The 20,027-nt window shown below is 42.8% G+C and overlaps 1 protein-coding gene and 1 pseudogene across 13 annotated transcripts in view; both read right to left on the bottom strand.

The window, feature by feature from the left end:
* Nucleotides 1-4,171: 4,171 nt before the first annotated feature.
* Nucleotides 4,172-4,343, bottom strand: LOC114019833 (annotated as a pseudogene).
* Nucleotides 4,344-17,399: 13,056 nt separating this feature from the next.
* The window catches only part of COBL (cordon-bleu WH2 repeat protein), a 334,912-nt gene continuing 332,284 nt past the window's right edge, over nucleotides 17,400-20,027 (bottom strand). For all 13 annotated transcript variants that reach the window (XM_043540443.1, XM_037889941.2, XM_037889936.2 and 10 more), the window contains one exon: nucleotides 17,400-18,693. In XM_043540443.1, coding sequence (XP_043396378.1) covers nucleotides 18,676-18,693 — 18 coding nt within the window. In that variant the 3' untranslated portion in view covers nucleotides 17,400-18,675. The remainder of the gene's footprint in view (nucleotides 18,694-20,027) is intronic.

The raw sequence follows: 20,027 nt of genomic DNA, 5'->3' as shown, positions 1-20,027 counted from the left end.
CACCTTGGATCTGAAAAGGTGTCACCTGGACCGAATCCCTTCTACTGCCATCAATATCCAGGGACGCACACTTCCTGGCATTGAAGCAGAGTCTCATCCAGTTGGCAGCCTGGCTGATGATGTCAAGTATTTGTTGGAGACACTCGGGGTTGTCTGTGATCAGGACCAGATCGTCTGCGTAGGCCAGGATATGCACGCTGTTGCCATACAGGTCAAAACTGCTTAGCCTGCTGGAGATGGCTCGAATGAGTGACTCCATGGCTAAATTGTACATGATGGTGGCTGAGGGGACATCCTTGCTTTATGCTGCTATGGATAGGAATTTCTGGCATCTCTACCTCTGTGTAGTAGATGGTGGTGGTGCAGCCTTCATACAGTTCAAAGATCAGCTGGAGAAAGTTTTCAGGCATCTTGAACTCTCACAGCATGTCAAAAATGTGCTGGTGGGGCATCGCTCCAAAAGCATTAGCCAGGTTGAGCCATGCTAGGACACATTGCCTCCGTGTCCTCCTGGCCACATGGCTGGCAGTCTGAAGGAAAAAGTTGTGTTCATAACAGCCTTCACATGACATGAAGCCTTTCTGGATGGAGCTGATGGCTCCTCTGTTCACAGGCCAGTCTGTTATCCTAACCACGAGGCAGCTGGCATACAGTTTGTACATGGTGGAGTAGAGAGAGATGGGTCTCCAGTTACTGGGGTCGTCTCGCGCGCCTTTCTTGTAGGCGAGGACCATCAGAGATTTCTTCCAGGAGCTGGGAGTATGGCAGAATTGTTTGCATTTGTTGAAAATGGCAGTTAATATCAGGTAGCCATGATCTCATTTTTTCAGGATGTTGTAGCGAATGCCATCTTTCCCTGGGGCTGTGTTTTGTAAATCTGGTCATTACTTCCCATGATGTAAAGTTTTGTTCCAGGTCTCCTACACACTCAACGTGGGGTAGAGGATGAAGGCACCCTGGACGCTGCATGTCGTTCTGTGCTAAGCGGTCGAATGCATCCTTGAAGTACGAGAACAGTCTCTTGGACGGGACTGCGCAGTAAGATGAGGGCCCATCAAGAACCTCTCTCATAGCCTTAGGGCGGTTTGACCAATAGAGCTTCTGGATCCTGGATGTTGCTGCTGGGTCATAGCGACGACTGACGTTCCTTCTCCTGGCTTCCCTCATGTTGTTCTTGTTATGTCTCTATGCAGGAGTTCTGTGAGCAGTTGGTGTGTTCTCCTGAGTTCCCTTCCTCCCAGATTTCTGCAGCTGGGTCTTTAGTGAGTCTATCTACAAGGAGGTCAAAGTCATCGAAGGAGGCTGTCGGTGCCAACTCCTCTATCCAAGCGGCTTGCCATGGTGTGGTGGCCCTCACTGAAGGCTGCTGCTCTTCTGGGTGCTCAATCTCAGCAGGCTCAGGCTGGAAATTTGCTGTGCGATTAGCCTGTTGCCGATTCTCTTCCCTGTATTGAGTATTTTGTTCGGCTGGATCTTGAGGCATGACCTCCAGAACGAGGGCAATATCTTCCCTTCCAGATTTTAGGGCAGCACTTCTCCTTTTAGGAAGGACAGTTTTGGAGGCAGTGGTACTGGCTCTTTTAGGGATGCAGTCTTGCTTGGGAGTTTCCAGAGCGACACTGCTCCTTCTGTGGACGAATTCTGTCTGGGTGGTCTTTGATGCAGTGTGAGACCTTCTGGAGGCAATTTCCCATTGGGTGGTCTTGGAGGCCGTGCTGGTCCACATAGGGGCAAGGTCCCATTGCGTGGTCCTAGCAGTGGAGATAGCTCCTCCGCTGGCTGGGTCTTGCTGGGTTGCCTGTGAGGTAGTGCTAGCTCTTCCGATGACAGGGTCCCATGAAGTTACCTGTGGGGGGAGGGGCAGGGGCGCTGACCCTTCTGAAGACAGCGTCGTACTGGACATTCTGTGAGGAAGCATTAAGCTGTCTGGAGCCGCAGTTGCCTTGGGTAAGCTGCAAGGGAGCAGCGATCCTCCCCTTGGCAGGGTCCAGTTTAGGAATTTTTGAGGCAGCACTTACTCTTTCAATGGTAGTATCCTTTTGGGTGGTCCCAGGGGCAGGGGTAGTCCTTCCCTCACTAGATTGTTGGACCACCTTTTCGTCCTGTGGCTCTGGGGAAATTGGCTGGGATGCAGTAGCTGGAGTATTTGGGGAGTCAAAAGCTGGAGTTGGAGGATGTGGTGTTTCTGCATTTGGAGCAGAGATGGGATGGTGGCAACATAGTCTGGTAAGGTTGGATTCCTCCGGTGGGAGATGTCCCTTGCAGGAGACATGATGTGACTTACATTTCAACCACCTGATGGTGTCTGATACCATGGGTTGCCGCATCAGCCGACTGTAGCGTTGACCGATTCCACATTCTCTCAATGCTCACCTGTAATGGGGTCCCATGCGCCCAAGGCTCCAACAATCAGCCTGTGTGTCTGAACCTGGTAACCCCCAGCTCTCAAGGTGTCAGCCAGAGGGGAATATTTCTGCATCTTTCAAGCTTGGGCATCATGGAAGGCTGGGGTTTTGTTCTTGAAGGGCACTGTGACGTCCACCATCATCTTCTTCTTCCGGTCCTCGTTGGTGATGATGATGTCCGGTCGCAGTTGGATGTCAGTTCCTGGGATAGTGGAGTTCAGGGCAAACTTCCCTACAGGTGGCGGGATGGCTCTGACCAGGCAAACTTGGGTGGCGTTGTGTCGCAGCTGCCAGGCTCTGGAATGGGGCTTGCAGCTACATGGGACGTGGGGTAGTGTCTCATTGGCATAGCCGCACTTCCTACATTGCTTGTCCTGATTCCCGTGACATCTTAGACTTCTTCCAGGAGCTGGGAGCATGGCAGAATTGTTTGCATTTGTTGAAAAGTGCAATTAATACCAGGCAGCCAGGTCTTATTTTTTCAGAATGTTATAGTGAATGCCATCTTTTCCTGGGGCTGTGTTGATCCAATGATCCAGTTGTATAATACAGTTTATTTGCCTCATCTATTTTGTAGCCAGAGTATTTGGTCAGTTAGAAGCCAGAGCTTGAGCATGTGATGTTTCTGCGTTCGGAGCAGAGATGGGGTGTCGGCAACATAGACTGGCAGAGTTCGACTCTTCCAGTGTGAGATGTCCTTTGCAGGGGACTTGATGCAACTTACATTTCTTCTGCGTCTCAAAGGCAGGTCGCAGAGGGCACACCGGAAAGTCATCCACTTGCTATGGATTTTCTTGAGGTGTCTGCTGAGACCACCAAGATACTGGAATCCTCGGACCAGATAGCAGAAGGGGCAGAGGAGGATGTCCATAGCAAGGGAATACCGGAGGTAGATACAATTGTTCTCCTTTTCTTCTCCCTCCATTGGATGGGCTTCAGTTGTATCAGTGGACTCAACAGATGGTTCTTCTTGATCCGGGAGAGTAGTTTGAAGAGGTTTGGCTAGGCAGGCATCTAGTGAGGTGTTGAGGTCCTGCTGGGTGGTTTCTGAGGAGCGGCTGGTCTCTGAGGAGAGGCTGGTCCTGCCAGCTGAGGTACCTTCTTGTACAGCAGGACAAACACCAGAATCAGGATCCTGGGCAGTAGGAAGGTGGAAGAAATTCTCCTTGTAGCATCCTTCTCCTGAAGAGAGGGCGAGCTGATGTTTGTCCTTGCTCTGATGTCCTGGAAGGTCATCCTTGAGGTGCAAGATCTCTTGCAGCAACATCTCCATGGGTTTTCTTCAAGGAAGCGCTGCTTGTCCCATTGATGCTGCTCATCTGCAATGGCCTGGAAGCCCTGAGGGTCTTCTTAGAGGCTGTTTCCCGATGGGCGTTCCATGAAGCAGCAGTGGTCCTAGCAGCAGTTGAAGATTTCTGTGGAATCTGCGAGGGAGCGATCATCTTCTTGGTCTGTCCTGGTGCCTCCGAAGCAGCATGCAGGATAGCAAGTCAGATCTCCTAGAAGGTGTAGTTTCTTCCTCAGTAATTAAACTGATAAGAACAGATTTAAAACTTTTATTAAAGCTAATATTAAAAAAATTATATCATACATAAGTTGAGAAAAGAATGTCTGTACATCTGGGTATTAGAGGGTCTTCTAAGAGGCAGTTCTCCCATGGGCGTTCCATGGAGCAGCAGTGGTCGAGCAGAAGTTGAAGGTTTCTGTGGAATCGGCAAGGGTGCGATCGTCTCCTCGGTCTGTCCTGGGGTCTCTGAAGCAACACAAAGATTTTCTTTTGAAGCAGTAACAGTAGAATCCATCTTCAAAGCAGTAGTCTTCTTCAGGAAAGCAAGACGAGTGTTCTAGAAGGTATAGTTTCTGCCTCAGAACAGATAAGATTAAACTGAGAAGAACAGAGACTAAACTTGATCTTAGCCACATAGGCTGAGAAGCCTATGTGGGACTATTTGAGCAGTAAAATACTATTCAACGTGATTTAGACTGACAGATTCTGGCTCAAAATGAAAAGCACTGGTTGATTGGTTTGGGGGGTGGGTATGTGTGTTTGTGTGTGTGTGTAAGTAGGGTCTGAATGAACTAGCCCTGAGAGCTAGTTCAGGACGGGGAGAGACTTCAGGAGCAAAATGTATTTACATGAACACACCTACTCTGTGTAGGGTCTCGCAGACAGGAGTTGTGTAGCTCCAAGTGATCAGCTTTGGCTGGTGTTGGGTTATAAAGACAAAGGAACCCTAAGATAAGTCTCTGAAGAAGGGACCTTCTGAGGAACTGACAATAGTCCGTAACTGCATAAAAAAAAAAAAAAGAGGAGTGGGGACAAGATTTTATCCTTCACCTAGGAAACAAACTGACAGCATGCTTGTCTCATGAAAAAGGAAAGTGTCTGGAAAGTGCTGATGAGCAATACTTTAGATGTGAGAGTATCTTGTTAATTAAATCCAGGCTCTAGAGTGCGTGTTATGATTTTATTTTATATGTAACCATTTGTTTCCAGTACTTTTACGGGCTATCAGTCAAGTCTCTATATTTAGTTAAATAGACTTTTACTTGTTTAAACTATCAACCTATCTAAGTGCTGTGTGTTAAGTGCAGCAGTGATCTGAGGTGTAACTGGTAAACTTTGGGCGCAGCTAATCTGTGAATACTGCAAGAGACCAGTGGACCAGGGGCTCAGAACTCCAGGGTGACTTGGAGCACTTGGGGGTTGGAGCATGTCTATTGCTAACCTGCAGAGAGAAAGCAGGGCCTGCATAAGCCTAGAAGGAAGTGCTTGTGTTGTTTGTGGCTGGTGGAGTTCGGGAGCTGGTCCCTGGCAGACACAGACAAGGCTTCCTCCAGGTAAGGGCAGGTGATAGTGAGATGTGTCAGAATCCAGGGTACTCCCAGGAAGCCTCATAGTAGTTATACTGATGCTTATTTATAGTGGTATAGCTATTCCTACCCAAGAAATGAAATAAGCTATTTGAGTATCAGACACCTTTATACCAGCATAACTGTGTTCCCACTTGGGGATGTACAGGTATAACTATTTTGGTTAAAAGTCACACCCTTCACTGAAGTAGTTATACTGGTATGAAACCCATGTGTAGAGAAGGCTTGAGTATGGGTTGCAAATTCAGGCCCATTTTTCCTAAATACTGCTTTACAGTATTTTAATGAGAAAGCTGGTTTCTGACTGGCTGGAATTATTTTCAACATGAATCAGTAAATAAGGGTCAAACATCCAGTAATCTAATCGGCTGGCAGAGGCTCCATTTTACATAAGAAAATTTTTCTGAAGGAAAAAAAACAGCTAATGTCGTTTCCACCTACTTTAGTGGGGCTTGTTATGTTTTCCTACACATAAAGAGTGATCAGATCCCTTCAGTCTGAATGAATGAGTGAGAGAAAGAAATTAAACAAAAAAAGAACAAATGTCAAGTCTCCATGATAGTGCACAGTTTGGGTGCCTCCTTTGTAACACATACTTCTTCAACTGTCTCAGAAAATGGCAGCAGCCTTTGGAGGCAGCAAAATCTCAAAAATTTAGAAGCGCAGAATGCAGAAAACAAAATCATTACAGTTACTTAGCTACACACAACATGGGTCTTCTTGCTGGTACTCTTTTTTTTTTTCGTTTTCTTCCCTGTTGAAATGATTAAAATGGTTAAAGAACAGTGAAACATGCTTATAGTGAAACACGCAAAGATTAGAAAGCAATTTTGGAGTTCACATGTGCTCAGATTGATTATGCAATAACCTGATGGTATCAACCTTTTCATTTTCCCAAGCTGGGGAAAAAAAACTCTTTAATATAACTGCTGGCAGATTGTCCTTTTCCAGATGCAGCCTTGTCTAAACAACAGAACAAATGCCAGAAGCTGGAGCACCATGTTTTCCCCCATTTCCTATACTGCACACACTGCTTCTTCTGTTAGCCAGCTGCATTAACCATAACACTAATGCATTTGTGACCTTCATCCTAAAAGATTCCAATGTGTTGTGCAATTTTGGGGCCCCATGCTTCCCTCCATTCTGCACCACAAAGGGGAACAGGGGTGGGGTGGGGAGAGGGGATTCAAGAAAGAATAAGAAGGCCTCAGAACTCATAGAGGAGTTCTATGGGAATACCCTATCTCTCCCCAGGGCCCCGAAACCTCCATTCTGCAGAGTTGGGACTCCATGGGGCTGGGAAGGGCCAGAGCGTTTGTTCTGCCCAACTATGTCTCCTTCAGCCATCAGAATAAATCCCAGGGCGAATGCATGTGGTAGTAAACTCTGGTTAAACCAGCATTAATTCCTCTCCATGGCTTCTGAGGAACAAAGTGTAGGCACACAAGGGGCTAGCGAGGGAGCCAGAGTGCCAGGAGGAGGCCAGGAAGCTTTGTGTGGAGGGGCTGACCCGCTAATCTAATCTCTCCCTTGGTTCTTACATGACCCCCTCCCTCTGGTAGCTGAATGCCATTCAAGTATTTAAAAACAGAAACAACAATAACCTTTATCTGAAGCCTGGCTCAGTGTCAGCTGGGATGGAGCATAATTTCTCCATGAAGGTTACAGCTTCTTAGGATTTCCAAGCATTGGTCTGTGTACTCTGGTGCCACACCCCCCCAAAGAATCTCCAAGCCCTTTGAAGGGAGGAAGCCAAGAAATCTCAGTGAGGTGATTCTCATGAAATTTCCTGCTTACTTTGCCCCTTCTACAGATCCCCCAGCCCATACAAGAACAAGTAGAGTCACATATAGAGCAAGTCTTCCTTCACCACTAAAGCACAGCCACCAGCATTGTAGAACACAGCAGATATTTAAAGGCCTGATCCAGTGCCCACTGGAGTCTTTAGAAAGCTCCCATTGGCTGCAATGGACATTTCCCCCCCCCGTCTCATTAAAGCAATGAGAGCATGTAGGTAACAACTGTACAGTTACATAACTAACACAATAGAAACCAGTCTGCTACTCTCTGAAGCCCGCAACTCACTGTCTGTCCTTGCAGTCCAGGGCCCTGCTTTCCAAAATGGAGGGCACCCTCCCCTTTGATCTCCACAGCTGTACCCAATATCTTTACAGAACAGCTGCTCCACACGGGCATTGGGTCAAGCCCTAAGTGTGAACAATACCCCTTTGCAACAGTTTGAGACAGGAAATATCCCATTGCAATAAGGTGTATTGAAATGATCCAATTGTATAATACAGTTTATTTGCCTCATCTGTTTCGTTAAAAAAATCTGTTCTTCGACCCAAACAGGTCCAGATGCCAAGTTTTTATATACATAATATCTGTTTGGGAGGATTTATATATATATAAAAACTTGGCATCTGGACCTGTTTGGGTCAAAGAACAGATTTTTTAACGAAATAGATGAGGCAAATAAACTGTATTATACAATTGGATCATTTCAATACACCTTATACATATATATATATTAAATCCAGGTTTACTGATTTCTTTAGTTGTCTTGCTGGCAGGTTCTGTTGTTGGAGTTTCAGCTGGATTGCAGCTGTGGAAAAGAATGTGAGACAGCAGTGGGAGACTCTCAGCTGAAAAGTTATCTTGCCCTTCTAGGAACTGGGTTTTCTTCGCCTTACCTTCGATTATAAAGAATTTGTTTCCTTCCATACAATGTATGTGCAGAAATTATTTTATGTAGTTTTGTCCCTTGAGATGCTTGTTCCAGGCTTCCCTTTGGTTAAAGAAAAACGAGTTCCCTCCGGGAAAACATACAGCAAAGGATCTGGTTTAAATTACTTTGCAAGCCCTATTGAAAGTGGGCCCTGAGTAATGAAACATGAGATCAGCCTCCTGAGGAAAAACAAGAAATCCTCACCCTTTGTTCCCAATTTGGGAACATCCAGCACGTTGCTATCTTGGGTTGGAGTTTGTGAAATGTATTTAGAGCCAGCACAAATCTGCTAACTACACAGAGCGAGGTCCTGCATCTTGCTGGAGACCACACAAACCTAAGAATGGTTCTGATTCAATGCAGAAAAGAAAAAGAAAAAAAAAGAAAGAAAAGAAAGAAAGAACAGGCTGTCCCCAAACCATTTCAGAGCTTTTGCATTTGCTGTGTGCTCACCAGGTTTTCACTTGTTATAGAATCAGGATTAAAATCCAGTCTCTCCACTGTGAATTTTTTTTTAAAATAGTTTTTAACCTTGTGTTGACATAAATATTTTCCTTGAGAACAGGATTTGTACTGGGTCAGTTGACAGGAGCTTTGCTAGTCTGAAATAGTCCTCATCACATCCAAAGCAAAAGCCTGTAACACAGGATCTGCTTTTTATAGAAAGAGCCTCAGTGATGTAGATCATTTAAACATTTGAATAATTAAAAATCATCTGTGTCCTATCAAGAAAATAGCTCAAGAAAAACATGGCACTGAATACCTACTTTTTATGAATGCGGTTCCATCTCCTCCTTGCATTTTGTAAAAAACCTGTGGACACCCATTTTGGGAACTTTATGGTTAATATTATACTACACATTATGGCCACAGCAATGGCAAGATTCTTTTTCTCCAAAATTTGAAAAGACACCTTCTTTTGATACTCTCCATTAGCTGCGAGTAGTACAGGGATCAGGACATACTGAGTACTTCTGATTCCATCCGCTAAAGAATAATGGAATACGTACATATTAGTCAGGTCAATACACCATAAAACTCCTTGCTTCATCATGGTTTAAGTCCATATCTCAAACATTCAGATTCTAATAATTCCCCCAGGTGCCAATTTAGCTCCCAGCCATCTCATCTTATCATCGACAAGAAGAGCAAAAGGAGATCTAGATAAATCGATGCAAATATTCACCAAGAAATCTACCCTATGCCGTTTTTTCCTCTGAGAACGTAGATGTCTTTTGAAGCATGACACTTGACAACAAGCTATCCTGTCATGAAGAAATAATGGGCCAGATTCACCAATATGCTCTGGCTGCTTTTTGCAGGATCAGACCCACACAACTCCAAATCAAAGAGGTTTTTGAGTGGCAGTCTAATCACATCTGATTACAAAAGGCTTTTTAATGGTGCTGGTTTTTTCCTATAAGTGTTTCAGGCCCTCTTCCTTGAGTAACTAGCTGTAATACTGGGACAGTTGATCTGAGGCATTCTATCTAACAGCCCTCTGATTGGTGGCAGGGGTAGCATCTGAGCAGCTCAGCGATGGGCCCTGGAATTCACTTCTCATCTTGAGTCGCATGAGCCTGGACTAGATGGTTTCCAGGACACAGCGTCAGACTTGCACTTTGGAGGCAAGATGGTCTTGTGATTAAAGCAGCGGACAGGGACTCAGGAGTGTGGGTTCAGATCTTGGCTTTGCCTCAGAGTTAACTCCAGGATCAATACCTTAGATTGTACACTCTTAGGGCAGGGACTGCCTGTTACGATGTGCTTGTACAGCATCAAGCTCAACAGATCTTTGTTGGGACATCAAGGGCATGTCTGCACAGTCTACGGCAGCAAACTTCCTAGCCCAGAGGCACAGACTTGGGTTTGCAAGGCTCATGCTAGCACTCGAAAAGTAGCCGTGCAGACAGTGCTTTGTCGTTGTGGCTCAGACTCTGAAACCCGGCCCCCCCCCCCCGCCTCCAAGACTACAGAGCACACACACTTCAACTTCAAAGTGCTGTCTACACAGCTATTTTTTAGAGTGCTGGTGTTAGCCCTGCTAGCCCAAGTCTGTCGGTCCAGGCTGGCGGGGCTTGCTGCTGTGGGCTGCGTAGACATACCCTTAGGTGCTATGGTAACAATAACCTTTTTGCCGAGGCTTTCTCTGAGGGAGAAGAGTGAGTAGGGCTTGGGGAGGCAGAGCTGGATGCCATAATGGAGACGTGTATTTATAATCAGGAAGGTGTTACTCTGTTGAAAGCCTGCTTTAAATTTAGCAGCTGTCTTCGGATTTGTAAATTTTTCTGGTTCTGCTGGGAATGTGTCTAGTTTAGATACTTGATGCTGGAAATGCATTTAGCTAAAAAGATGAAAGAAATACATAATATCTGTTTGGGAGGATTTAAAAAACAAAGTGGGAAGCAGCATTTTGGTACAGTTTGGCTGGAGAACGGCTGGCTAGCTGAACAGCTGCTTTCGCTGGAGTTCTGAAATAGAGGCTACACCTGGGGATTGTAAGTTTTGCTGCTGCACAATCTGTCTGTGTTCGATGTTCTCACATGAACAATGTGCACACTGGGAAGCAGCATGATTCAGCGGATAGGGGACTAATTACAAATCAAGAGATTTGGCTTCCAGTCCTGTCTCTGCCACTGACTTACTGTGACACCTTGGGCAAGCCTCTGTGCTTCTGTTTCCTCCCGTACCTTTAGTCTATTTTGTTGTAAAAGTCTTTGGGGCAGGGACTGTCTATGTGTTTGTACAGCACCTCACACAAGGAGGCCCTGATCTCAATTGGGTACTATAGGCACAACTTACTGTAAGACAAATTAATAATAATAATATACATGAAAAAAGACAAGGAAAGAGGGCTCTTGACTTTTTGTCAGCTCAGCTCTCTCACTGAATAAAGAATTAACCCATTCCAGAAGTCTAATCTCTTCTTGACTGCTTGGATGGCAGGACAATATGAATAAAACATGCTATTCACTACTTTTAAAAGTATTTACATAAAATATATTGCTATATTTTACTGCATTTTCATGTTATGCAAGCCCACCTTTATGTGGTAAGATTTACAGCAGGCCAAGATTTATTGACCTAGTTCAGCATGGAAATGGCTGCTAAGATTGACTTGTCAGCGGTTTTTAATTTAATTGCTCTTTGATCCTTCAGCCTTGAAGATATTTGCATTTTCAGCTTAGCATCTCTTGGCAACACTTAGCAGCAGCAGCTGAGACCCAGAGCCCTACAACCTGTTAATTGCTCCATTTCTAGATGTGTCCTGGTGTTGAATTACAATAAAGTTTCAACCTCTCTCTTCCCCTATAAGTATGCTTTCTAGTGGGAATAATACTGCTATTGGTTTTCATTCCCTAATCCTTTAATCCTAGTTGGATCACAGAAAATATAGAGTCTCAAAGGGACATTTTTTCAACCGGAAACCAAAAATGGATACATCCTTGTGGCCAAACTGCCTGTTCCTTGCCCAAACAAGTGCACAGGAGAGAGAGATCCTCACAGTGGGGGAATGAAACCTATGGTTGCTAAACATGGTTGTGAGGCAATGGCTTGTCCCCTTAATATAAAATAGGTCTTTATTTAAGATGGCTCGTTTTAATGGTCTTTAGTAGGGGATGGGGGACGGGGGGGGGGGGGGGGGGGGGCGGGGAATCACATACCACATCCTTCTCTGTTCACAAAAGCAGCATTGATCAACAGGTGTTTCTCAGGGCAAAACTAGCTACTTGGATAATAGACAGGACCATTAAGGAAAAGCAGAGTGAGAAAAGAGAATCAAAAGTTCCAGGAATGAGAGAACAGCTCTGGTTCATGAATGACACCTTGAGAAATTCTATGAAATACCACAGGCAGGAAGCTTTAACTTATAGATCTGGGGCTTAGAAAGAAATTGCACATGAACACTGACCGGAGCAGCAGCAAAGCAGTGCTCTTACACGGGGTGGCATAACTGTTGCTAAAAGATTAATACAGAAATAAAAATGATACAGAAATAAAATGATAGCACCTTCCATCTGAACACTGCCATGGACAGTTGCCCACTTGAATTCTCATCTGAAGGCTTGGGACAATAAGAATGGGTCTGGTGCCAGGAGGAAAAACGTGACTGTCCTTTGACAAAATGGACTGAAACCTCCGAACTGGCATGTGCAGGAAACCCAGTACTGGCCAGCCTAGAGGCACATGCACTGCTGAGGTCAGGGTTATGGAGGACACCACTCCATGAATCAGGCAGATCAGAAGGATGAGGTACTAACCAGGGAGGTGCTTGACATCTTTCTGGGGTCTCTGGATCTCTCGGAGGAATCCCTGGATCCAGATGTAGCTGCAGAGTTGGTTAGGCAGGAGGAGTCCTCTGCATAGAACTTTGCAGTGTAACATGTCCTAATGGAGGTTCATTTTACAGGCTGGCGGGCAGGGAGAAGAGTTTTCCCTGTTTCCTGGTTCTTATGAATGTCAACAGCAGCATTTGTAAAAGGGCAGATATAGCCTCACGTGTGGACAGAAACATCCTTCCCTCCCCCTGACCTCTACCATTATCCTTCTCCCCACTTCCTAAGCAAAGTGCAGACGGCTGAGCCCCCCAAGCCACCTAGTTCACTTCCTCTGTCATACCCCAATGTCAGAATCATCCTCAGTAATCCCTCTCCCTTCTTTGGCTATATGGGCCGCTGTTCCCAGTCACAGTGTACATACCTGCTCTCTGCATGTACAGTGGCTGTCTGAATCATACCACGTATATGGATTCAAAATGGCTGACAAGTGAGAGGGAAAACAAGTGATACAACAAAATCTGTGGTGATGCCAAGAACAGAAGCCAAGAGTCTTGACTCCCAGTCCTGGACTCTAAGCTCAGGAAAGCGCAGACCCAAACCTGCTTTTTGGAAGACTCCTTTTTCTTTGACCTGGCACATTATGACCAATGTAAAACAAATCCCATTCATATTTGCCCTGTGTCCACTGCATTCATATTACAGAAAGTGTGAGTGACAATGGTGCATAAGATGATGTCCCACAATCTTGTTCTTTTGCTAGGTTTTTCTCTCTCACAGCTCCTGGGTCATGCACCTAGCAGTCGTTGGCACCTGAATAGCGTCCATTTCCCCCCAATCATGTGCAACAGCACCAGCATCATAGTTTGTCTAAATAGAAACTTTTCAGGACTGTGGGCATAACAGTATCAGAAGCATACTGATCAGAAAAGAGGTGTGGCATATGTAAGCTTTTTAATTCAACCCATACAAATCAAACAGAGGCCAGGAGGAAAAACAGGAGAAAAAAGAAGCTGGAATTTCGAGGCAACCTGCTGCCTTCAGATTTGGCTGAAGACTATGGCAATTTCTGGAGCTGGATTTGACTCTGCCTCTACCAGTGTTTGAGTAGTCATTGTGAGTACATATGCCCTGATTTCTTACTGGTTCCTATTTTGCCAGGTTCAGAAGCTACAGTTAAGTTTGCAAAAAGGTTTCCATGATAATCTCCTGTTCTTAGCTATACATAACTTCATGAAACGTTTTCTTTGGGGGATGAAACACCCTGTGATTTGTCCGTGGCTGAAGGCTTTTCTTGAATTTCTTGAGTGAAAAATACACACTTTCACCATTAAATATTTGTAACCGCTCTTTTTTGCTCAAAAAGGGTTAGACTTAGCTAAAGTTTCAAATTTGCTTGAAAATTTGCTTCTAAATATCCTTAAAGAGGTCTTTTGCTAGGTTTTGTAATAAGCGAAGGTTAACAACAAAACACAAGATAAAAGACGGTATAATCAATTGATGTTTTGCTGAACATGCTCAGTAAAAGCCTCTGGTAAGATTTCTTTTCTGACACCCATATTGCTGCCTACTAGCCTGATAGGTACGGTAGCTGCTGCAGCAACAATTTGCATGAGGCTCATCGTACAATTTCCCATTGCAGTACACACAGGAAAACCCTTCCAGACAACAACGACTTCCTTAAAGTGACACCATCAACTTGAAATCTAGTCAATTAGGAGGGAAAAGAAGTTTCAGGTATTATGTCTGCTCCTGTGTTTCCCTGCCAATTTTTGTAGCTTCACAAACGACTTTTATGAATAAAGAGTTTCACGGTTTTCTCTTTATAAACAGGCAATTCCCTTTGTTTTTGTCAGTCTTTCGCATTGCAATCGGTGAGAAAAATATTTAAAATAGGAGGAAAATGTTGTTGTGAAACCATAAAAATTGGTAGATGGATACAGGGAGCATAACTTCTGTGACATAAACAGCATCCAGTACCTTGTCAGTGCTTAAATAAATAGTAAATAATATTCAGTTGATAAAAAATAATACCTTTTTTTCCTTTTTAGGAAGGTACGGTCATGCCAGCGTAAACGGATGCACTTGCTGAGAAGTGAGACACACAGTAACCTTCTCCAGCCAAATGAAGACTGCAGCAGTGAAGGGTACTCACAATTCTATTTACTGCAATGAAGTGAGAACTTCTGAGCCTAGTTGTGATCATTCACAGGCGGACCCTAACCATTCTCTTTTTCTTCAGTTTTCTTTTAAAAAGAAGGTATTAAATGCAAACATTGTTAAGGCAACATTAGTGTTATACAGTGGGTTTTTTTTTAAATCAAGAAATGCAAAAATTAAGGCTGCTATAGCAACATCAATTTAAGCACATTGTACACGTATATGTGATGGTCTACACTTAGCAACACACACATACATATATATAACAAAAATATATTAACCAAGAACAATAGGAATAAAAATTAATTGTATATTATGCTGTTAAAAACTTTAAAGCATGAGAGGCAAATCATCCTGGTGCAAATAATCACGTATTGAAAAAATCAATGGACATTTTTCTGTGAGTAAGGTGAGCAAGTTTTGGTCCTTATTATATTAATAAATAACCTATGCACATGCAATTTGTTTAACTTAACGTTGTTGCAGAAACCCATTCTTAAAGGGGCAAACCCTGAGGTCTTACTCTTTATACAGTCATTCAGATGAACATCCACTGCAGGCAAAATTTTGTCCCGATTATTAATTATTTTTGTTATTTTTTGCATTCAATTGATAAGCATGTGTTTAACTCTAAAGGAGTTAGGGGCGTATTTCATTCTGTTCTAGAAAGATTAGCACATGAACTGCCTGTAGTAGGTGCTTCTATTTCCTATGCTTGAAAATTCATCTGTGTCGCGGTTACAAGCTGATGCTGGCCACATTTTTGCCTTTGATCAATGTGGTGTAAAGTGTGCAAATCACATCTGTGGGGTGAAGAAGGTGAATTCTTCTTCCCTGCTTGAAACCCAGGCGATTGATGTGCACTTCAAAAGATATATTTGTCCAATGCTGTGTAGCCAATATTTGCAGCCTGCTGCTGAATATGGAAAAAAAGAATCCCAGAAAAAACAAAGCTATATTACCTAAGTCAAATATCTTGTGCATCTAACCAGTGTCATTTAAAATTGAAAATGGAAAATCACCGTTAAGAACTGTTTTCATGATCAAATGATATTCTGAGCTGAAGAAATAGTTATAAAACCATATAAAAAGTGAATGAAACCAGCACATTCTCTGTTGTAGACTTGGGATCCGATTCTCTCCTACTTTACACCTGGTGTCGTCACTTACACCTATGCAAAGTGTAGACACTACCGTATCTGAATTCTCCATTCCCTTATGCTGGTGGTAGCATTTTCACTCCCTCTTTGAACAGGTGTAAGTGATGACGGCAGGGTGGGGGGTGCAGAGAGTGGGAGGGGTAGTAATCAGGCCCCATGGAACTGCCTTGTAAAATTGATATGAGGTGAATAAGTCTGTACACAGTTCAATGAGAGGTGGAAGAATCAGTTGATGAAAAACCTTCCTGCCTCCCTGATCATACATATTAAGTATGCATATTCAAAATAAATTCCTTGCTAGCAATGAGTATTTCCCATCTTCTTTTCTTCACCACCTGCCATGTGCTGCTCCTCTCCTTAGGCCAAATTCTGGTTAAGCGCATGCTAGAAAAACCTTGGCCAGCAGATGTATGATGGAGAAGTTGGTGGTCCGTATTTTGGCCCTTCCAGGAGACCACCCACTCTGCTGACTTTCCACAACAGGAGCCATGTAGTGACACTTCAGGGACTAATGTAGAGGTAAGTGGGTATCTTCCACAGGGTTATGCGTGTATGCTCCCTTATCTGGTCATGGTATCTAGGGACAGTGCCCCACAGAGATTAATCCTACTTTTAGTGGGAAGAGATTGTAAAAGGGGGCTACACATTTAGTTAGTATTGGCTTGAATATAGGTGCAAATTAACTCTCCCATTTGTTGGGTTCATTATGGCCTATTTCCAGGCAGCCACCAGAATTTGGCTCCTCATGTAAGTAGAAGCTGTGGTTGTAGTGAAGAGGGGAACAGAAATAGTGTACTCATTTTCCAGCAATGATGGTGCAAGAAGTTGGCCTTCCCATTGGCCTCAAGGCAGCTTTACCTTGCTCTGTGACCCCTGAAGTGGACTTCTGATCATCTTTTCTGTGTCACAGTGAATTTGACATTTTGTTCCACAGATGTTCTTACTTTTATAATTGCTTTATGCTTTGGATTTTGATAATTGGAGGTTTTTCCAAGGGTACCTTTTAAAAAATTTAGCTCTATGTCATTAGTGCCAGTCTCATGGCTGAGAACAGTTGTATGGCTTGAATCTTAAGACATAATATACAGTATATCATCCTCTTGGGATCCAATTTTGCAACCCTTACTCCACTGAGTAGAATTTACTCACGCATGCAGTCTCATTGAATTCAGTAGGACTAGTCACATAAGCACCAAGCGGTACAGAATCGGTGAGCGCTAAGGAGTTTCACTCTCATTATCAAGAGAACAATATATTCCTATGAGCCCAGTCTTGCAACTCTTATCTATAGGAGCTTCACTTGTCTTCAGTAAGTCTTCATATGAGTAAGAATTACTACTTTGAGTAACAATTGTCAGGATTAGGTCCTATGTGTGTAAATCCATTTTTATGGTGGTACCTCTAGTTTTCTGCTGTAGGATAAATTGATAAGATTCTAGGGCCAAGATGACCACTATGTAAATAGGCCAACCAGCTCACACGGAAGGGTGATCTTAACTGATTATCATGGGTTATAAAACAGCATGTGGCTTTGTGACTATACATAATTCCATAATGAGGAGATAATCTTTCTCCATAAGTGTTGCATTAATATCAGGATTTATATCAATTTGGTTCCTTGGTTCCATTTGTCAGTTTCCCATCAGATCAGTCATGAGCCTTTTTCTGGTTTGAAACAGTTTACTTGAAGACTCTGAGAACTGAAACACAACATGCTGCCGTATTACCTTTTCATCCCTCTCGAGTTCCCAGTTTGTTCTGTAACTGTAAAGAGCAAGGCAAAGATTCTTGCAAATCTTGTACAATTTTTTTAATTGTGGCACTAACAGATGAATATTTTACAATATATAATATACAGTCATATTAAGTACAGATGGCTAAACAGTTCTTCTCTTTTTTAACATTAGCAACATTACACAGCTATGTTTTTAAATTCCAGCTCTGACCTCCCCCCCACAAATATTTCCATTCTGGGCTGTGTATAGTGCTAAAATGATTCTTAAAAAAATTAAAATATATGAACTCTCACTTCCTCAGATTCATTACAATATAGTAAATATGAAAAAATGTTGACTGATCCTTCTTAAGTTATCGTTTCAATTTAATGAAATATTTTTAAAATATATGTCAACTACCAAAGTAGTTAATATTTGTAAAATAAACTGCTATAAATAATTGTGAGACAATGCTACAGCCCGGATGAATTAGAAACAAGGGGCCAAATTATGTGAAATTTACACCAGCTCAGGATCTGTCCTATAGACTTGGTCCAGCTCTGACGTATGTGAGCGGACACACCTCCATTTCAGAGGGCAGGAATGAGTCCTAGATCCTGAAAGATTAAGCAGTGTTTTGAAACGTTACAACAGAGACTGTGAAGGCTTTAAGTAAGTAAAGGTCCCTTTTATTTCACATCTCACAACACTTTCACAGTGTCATGAATGGGTTCAGTATATCTCATGTTCACTGTTGATTACCTGCTTAGTGAGAATTCTAGAGATATAAAACTCACCTAAGTATATAACATAACAGCATATGGCAATTTAGGCATTTCAGAATCTGCCATAACTTTTTTCTTGTGATTAATATTGATGGATCTTTATTCTACTTGCTTTTTTCCTTATTGGTTCTAGTTATTTTGTCCAAATCAAAGAGTAAGAAACAAGTAAATTGTTTGAAACATTTGCATATTTTAAATAACTTAAAACTGAATGAATGTTATGGTTCACACAGATAGCAAAAATCTTAATTTTCCCCGTATACACAATTAAGTGTTAATGCAGGACCACACAGTGTTTATATTTTTATTAACCCGCCAACAATAGTTTACTGGCAATCTTAAATATTTAGAGGCAAAACACAGGGTCCTTGGCACGGAAACTGTGCAGCAAAGCATCATATTTTCCCCTTAGAACCATTATGCAGGTACATTCAATTGCAACTTATTTTGGCCTGTAGACAGGAGAATAAACTAAACTTCTTGACGTTCTTTGCCACTTCAGTCCTTGAATCATGATTATGTGTGTGTGTGTGAAGTTAGATTTTCCAATTACCTGTTCTTTAGACCTGATTCAAACTAGGAGAGGGACCTATAATAAAAGAAAAGCACATGATCATTCAATATGTTGTTAACCCTTCAACTGCTGACATTACGAGCCAAACATTCTCTTGTGGGGTCATTTTATTGTTATTTTTATATCACCAGTCTTTACTAGCGAATAATTTGCACTGTAGCTCACGAAAGCTTATGCTCAAATAGATTTGTTAATCTCTAAGGTGCCACAAGTCCTCCTTTTCTTTTTGCGGATACAGACTAACACGGCTGCTACTCTGAAATCAGTGAATTTAGTGTCTTTTCCTCCTTGCAGACTGTCTATGGACAGACAGATCAAAATTTCTCTCTATTATGTGATTGGTCATATAAATTACCTGGTGGTTTGTTTTTGTGTGCGTGTTCCCTGAGGAGGGGGAAACCCAAAGGCCCGGATTCAGGAAAGCACTTAAACACATACTTAACTTCACCCCCATTCATGAAAACACCTAAACATGTGCTTAATTTAAGCTTAACTTTAAGCACATGCTTAAGTGTCCTTCCAAAATAGGGATGCTTTCCTGAGTCAAGGCCAGAATGAGGAGAAGAACTTGAAAAGCCACTGGGCTTTGACTCACTCAGGAGGAGAGAGCATTTTAGGATCACATGAAAGATTAGCAAATTTTTGATCATTTTAAACCTTTTCCTTTCTTGACCATAAAGGCCGTGGCAGAAGCATGGTTCCTTGAAAAATTAGGCTGATTAGTCTGCATGATTTATTAGCTAGAAGAGGAGCTGAAATTTATTTTTGTCTCTTCACATTCACACAAAGTAACAGTGTGCAAGTGAATGCTTCTAACTATGAAGGGGATGGTCAGATCACTGTCTGGCTCATTTAACCACCTGTGTACCAGAGCTCGGCCAAATGCTTTTGAGGGAAACTTCTGCCCCACTTCTGTGCTAAAGAGCCAGCACACTATTTCAGAATTTAATTTGTCCCATTTGATAAAACTCCACTCTCCAGATATGCAATTCACCCCCGCCCCCCAGCACTAGCTAATATAAAATGCATGGGTGTAACTCCCACTAAAACAATGTGATTTGTATAGATGTTAGAATAAAATTTGCCCAGTGGTAGTTGCAACTGTGTAACTGAAAGGAGAATTGGGTCCATTCTATATTTCCATTTTATAGGGCAGACATTGGCTGCAATTGTGCCTGCAGCTAGATGTATAACTGGTCATTCGAATATGGAATAACTGTGATTCCTTGTATAATGATGGTAAATACATGTGGAAATTACACATATATACAGATGCAGAGGTTTACATAATTTCAGAAATCTGACCCATATATTCTCATACTATTTCTGAGATAAAAGGAAATGAAAGT

The sequence above is a fragment of the Chelonia mydas genome, chromosome 2 (genome assembly GCF_015237465.2).
Source record: "Chelonia mydas isolate rCheMyd1 chromosome 2, rCheMyd1.pri.v2, whole genome shotgun sequence".
Classification (NCBI taxonomy): Eukaryota; Metazoa; Chordata; order Testudines; family Cheloniidae; genus Chelonia; species Chelonia mydas.
The sequence above is the reverse complement of the archived record's forward strand: the minus strand, read 5'-3'. Positions and strand labels throughout refer to the sequence as shown.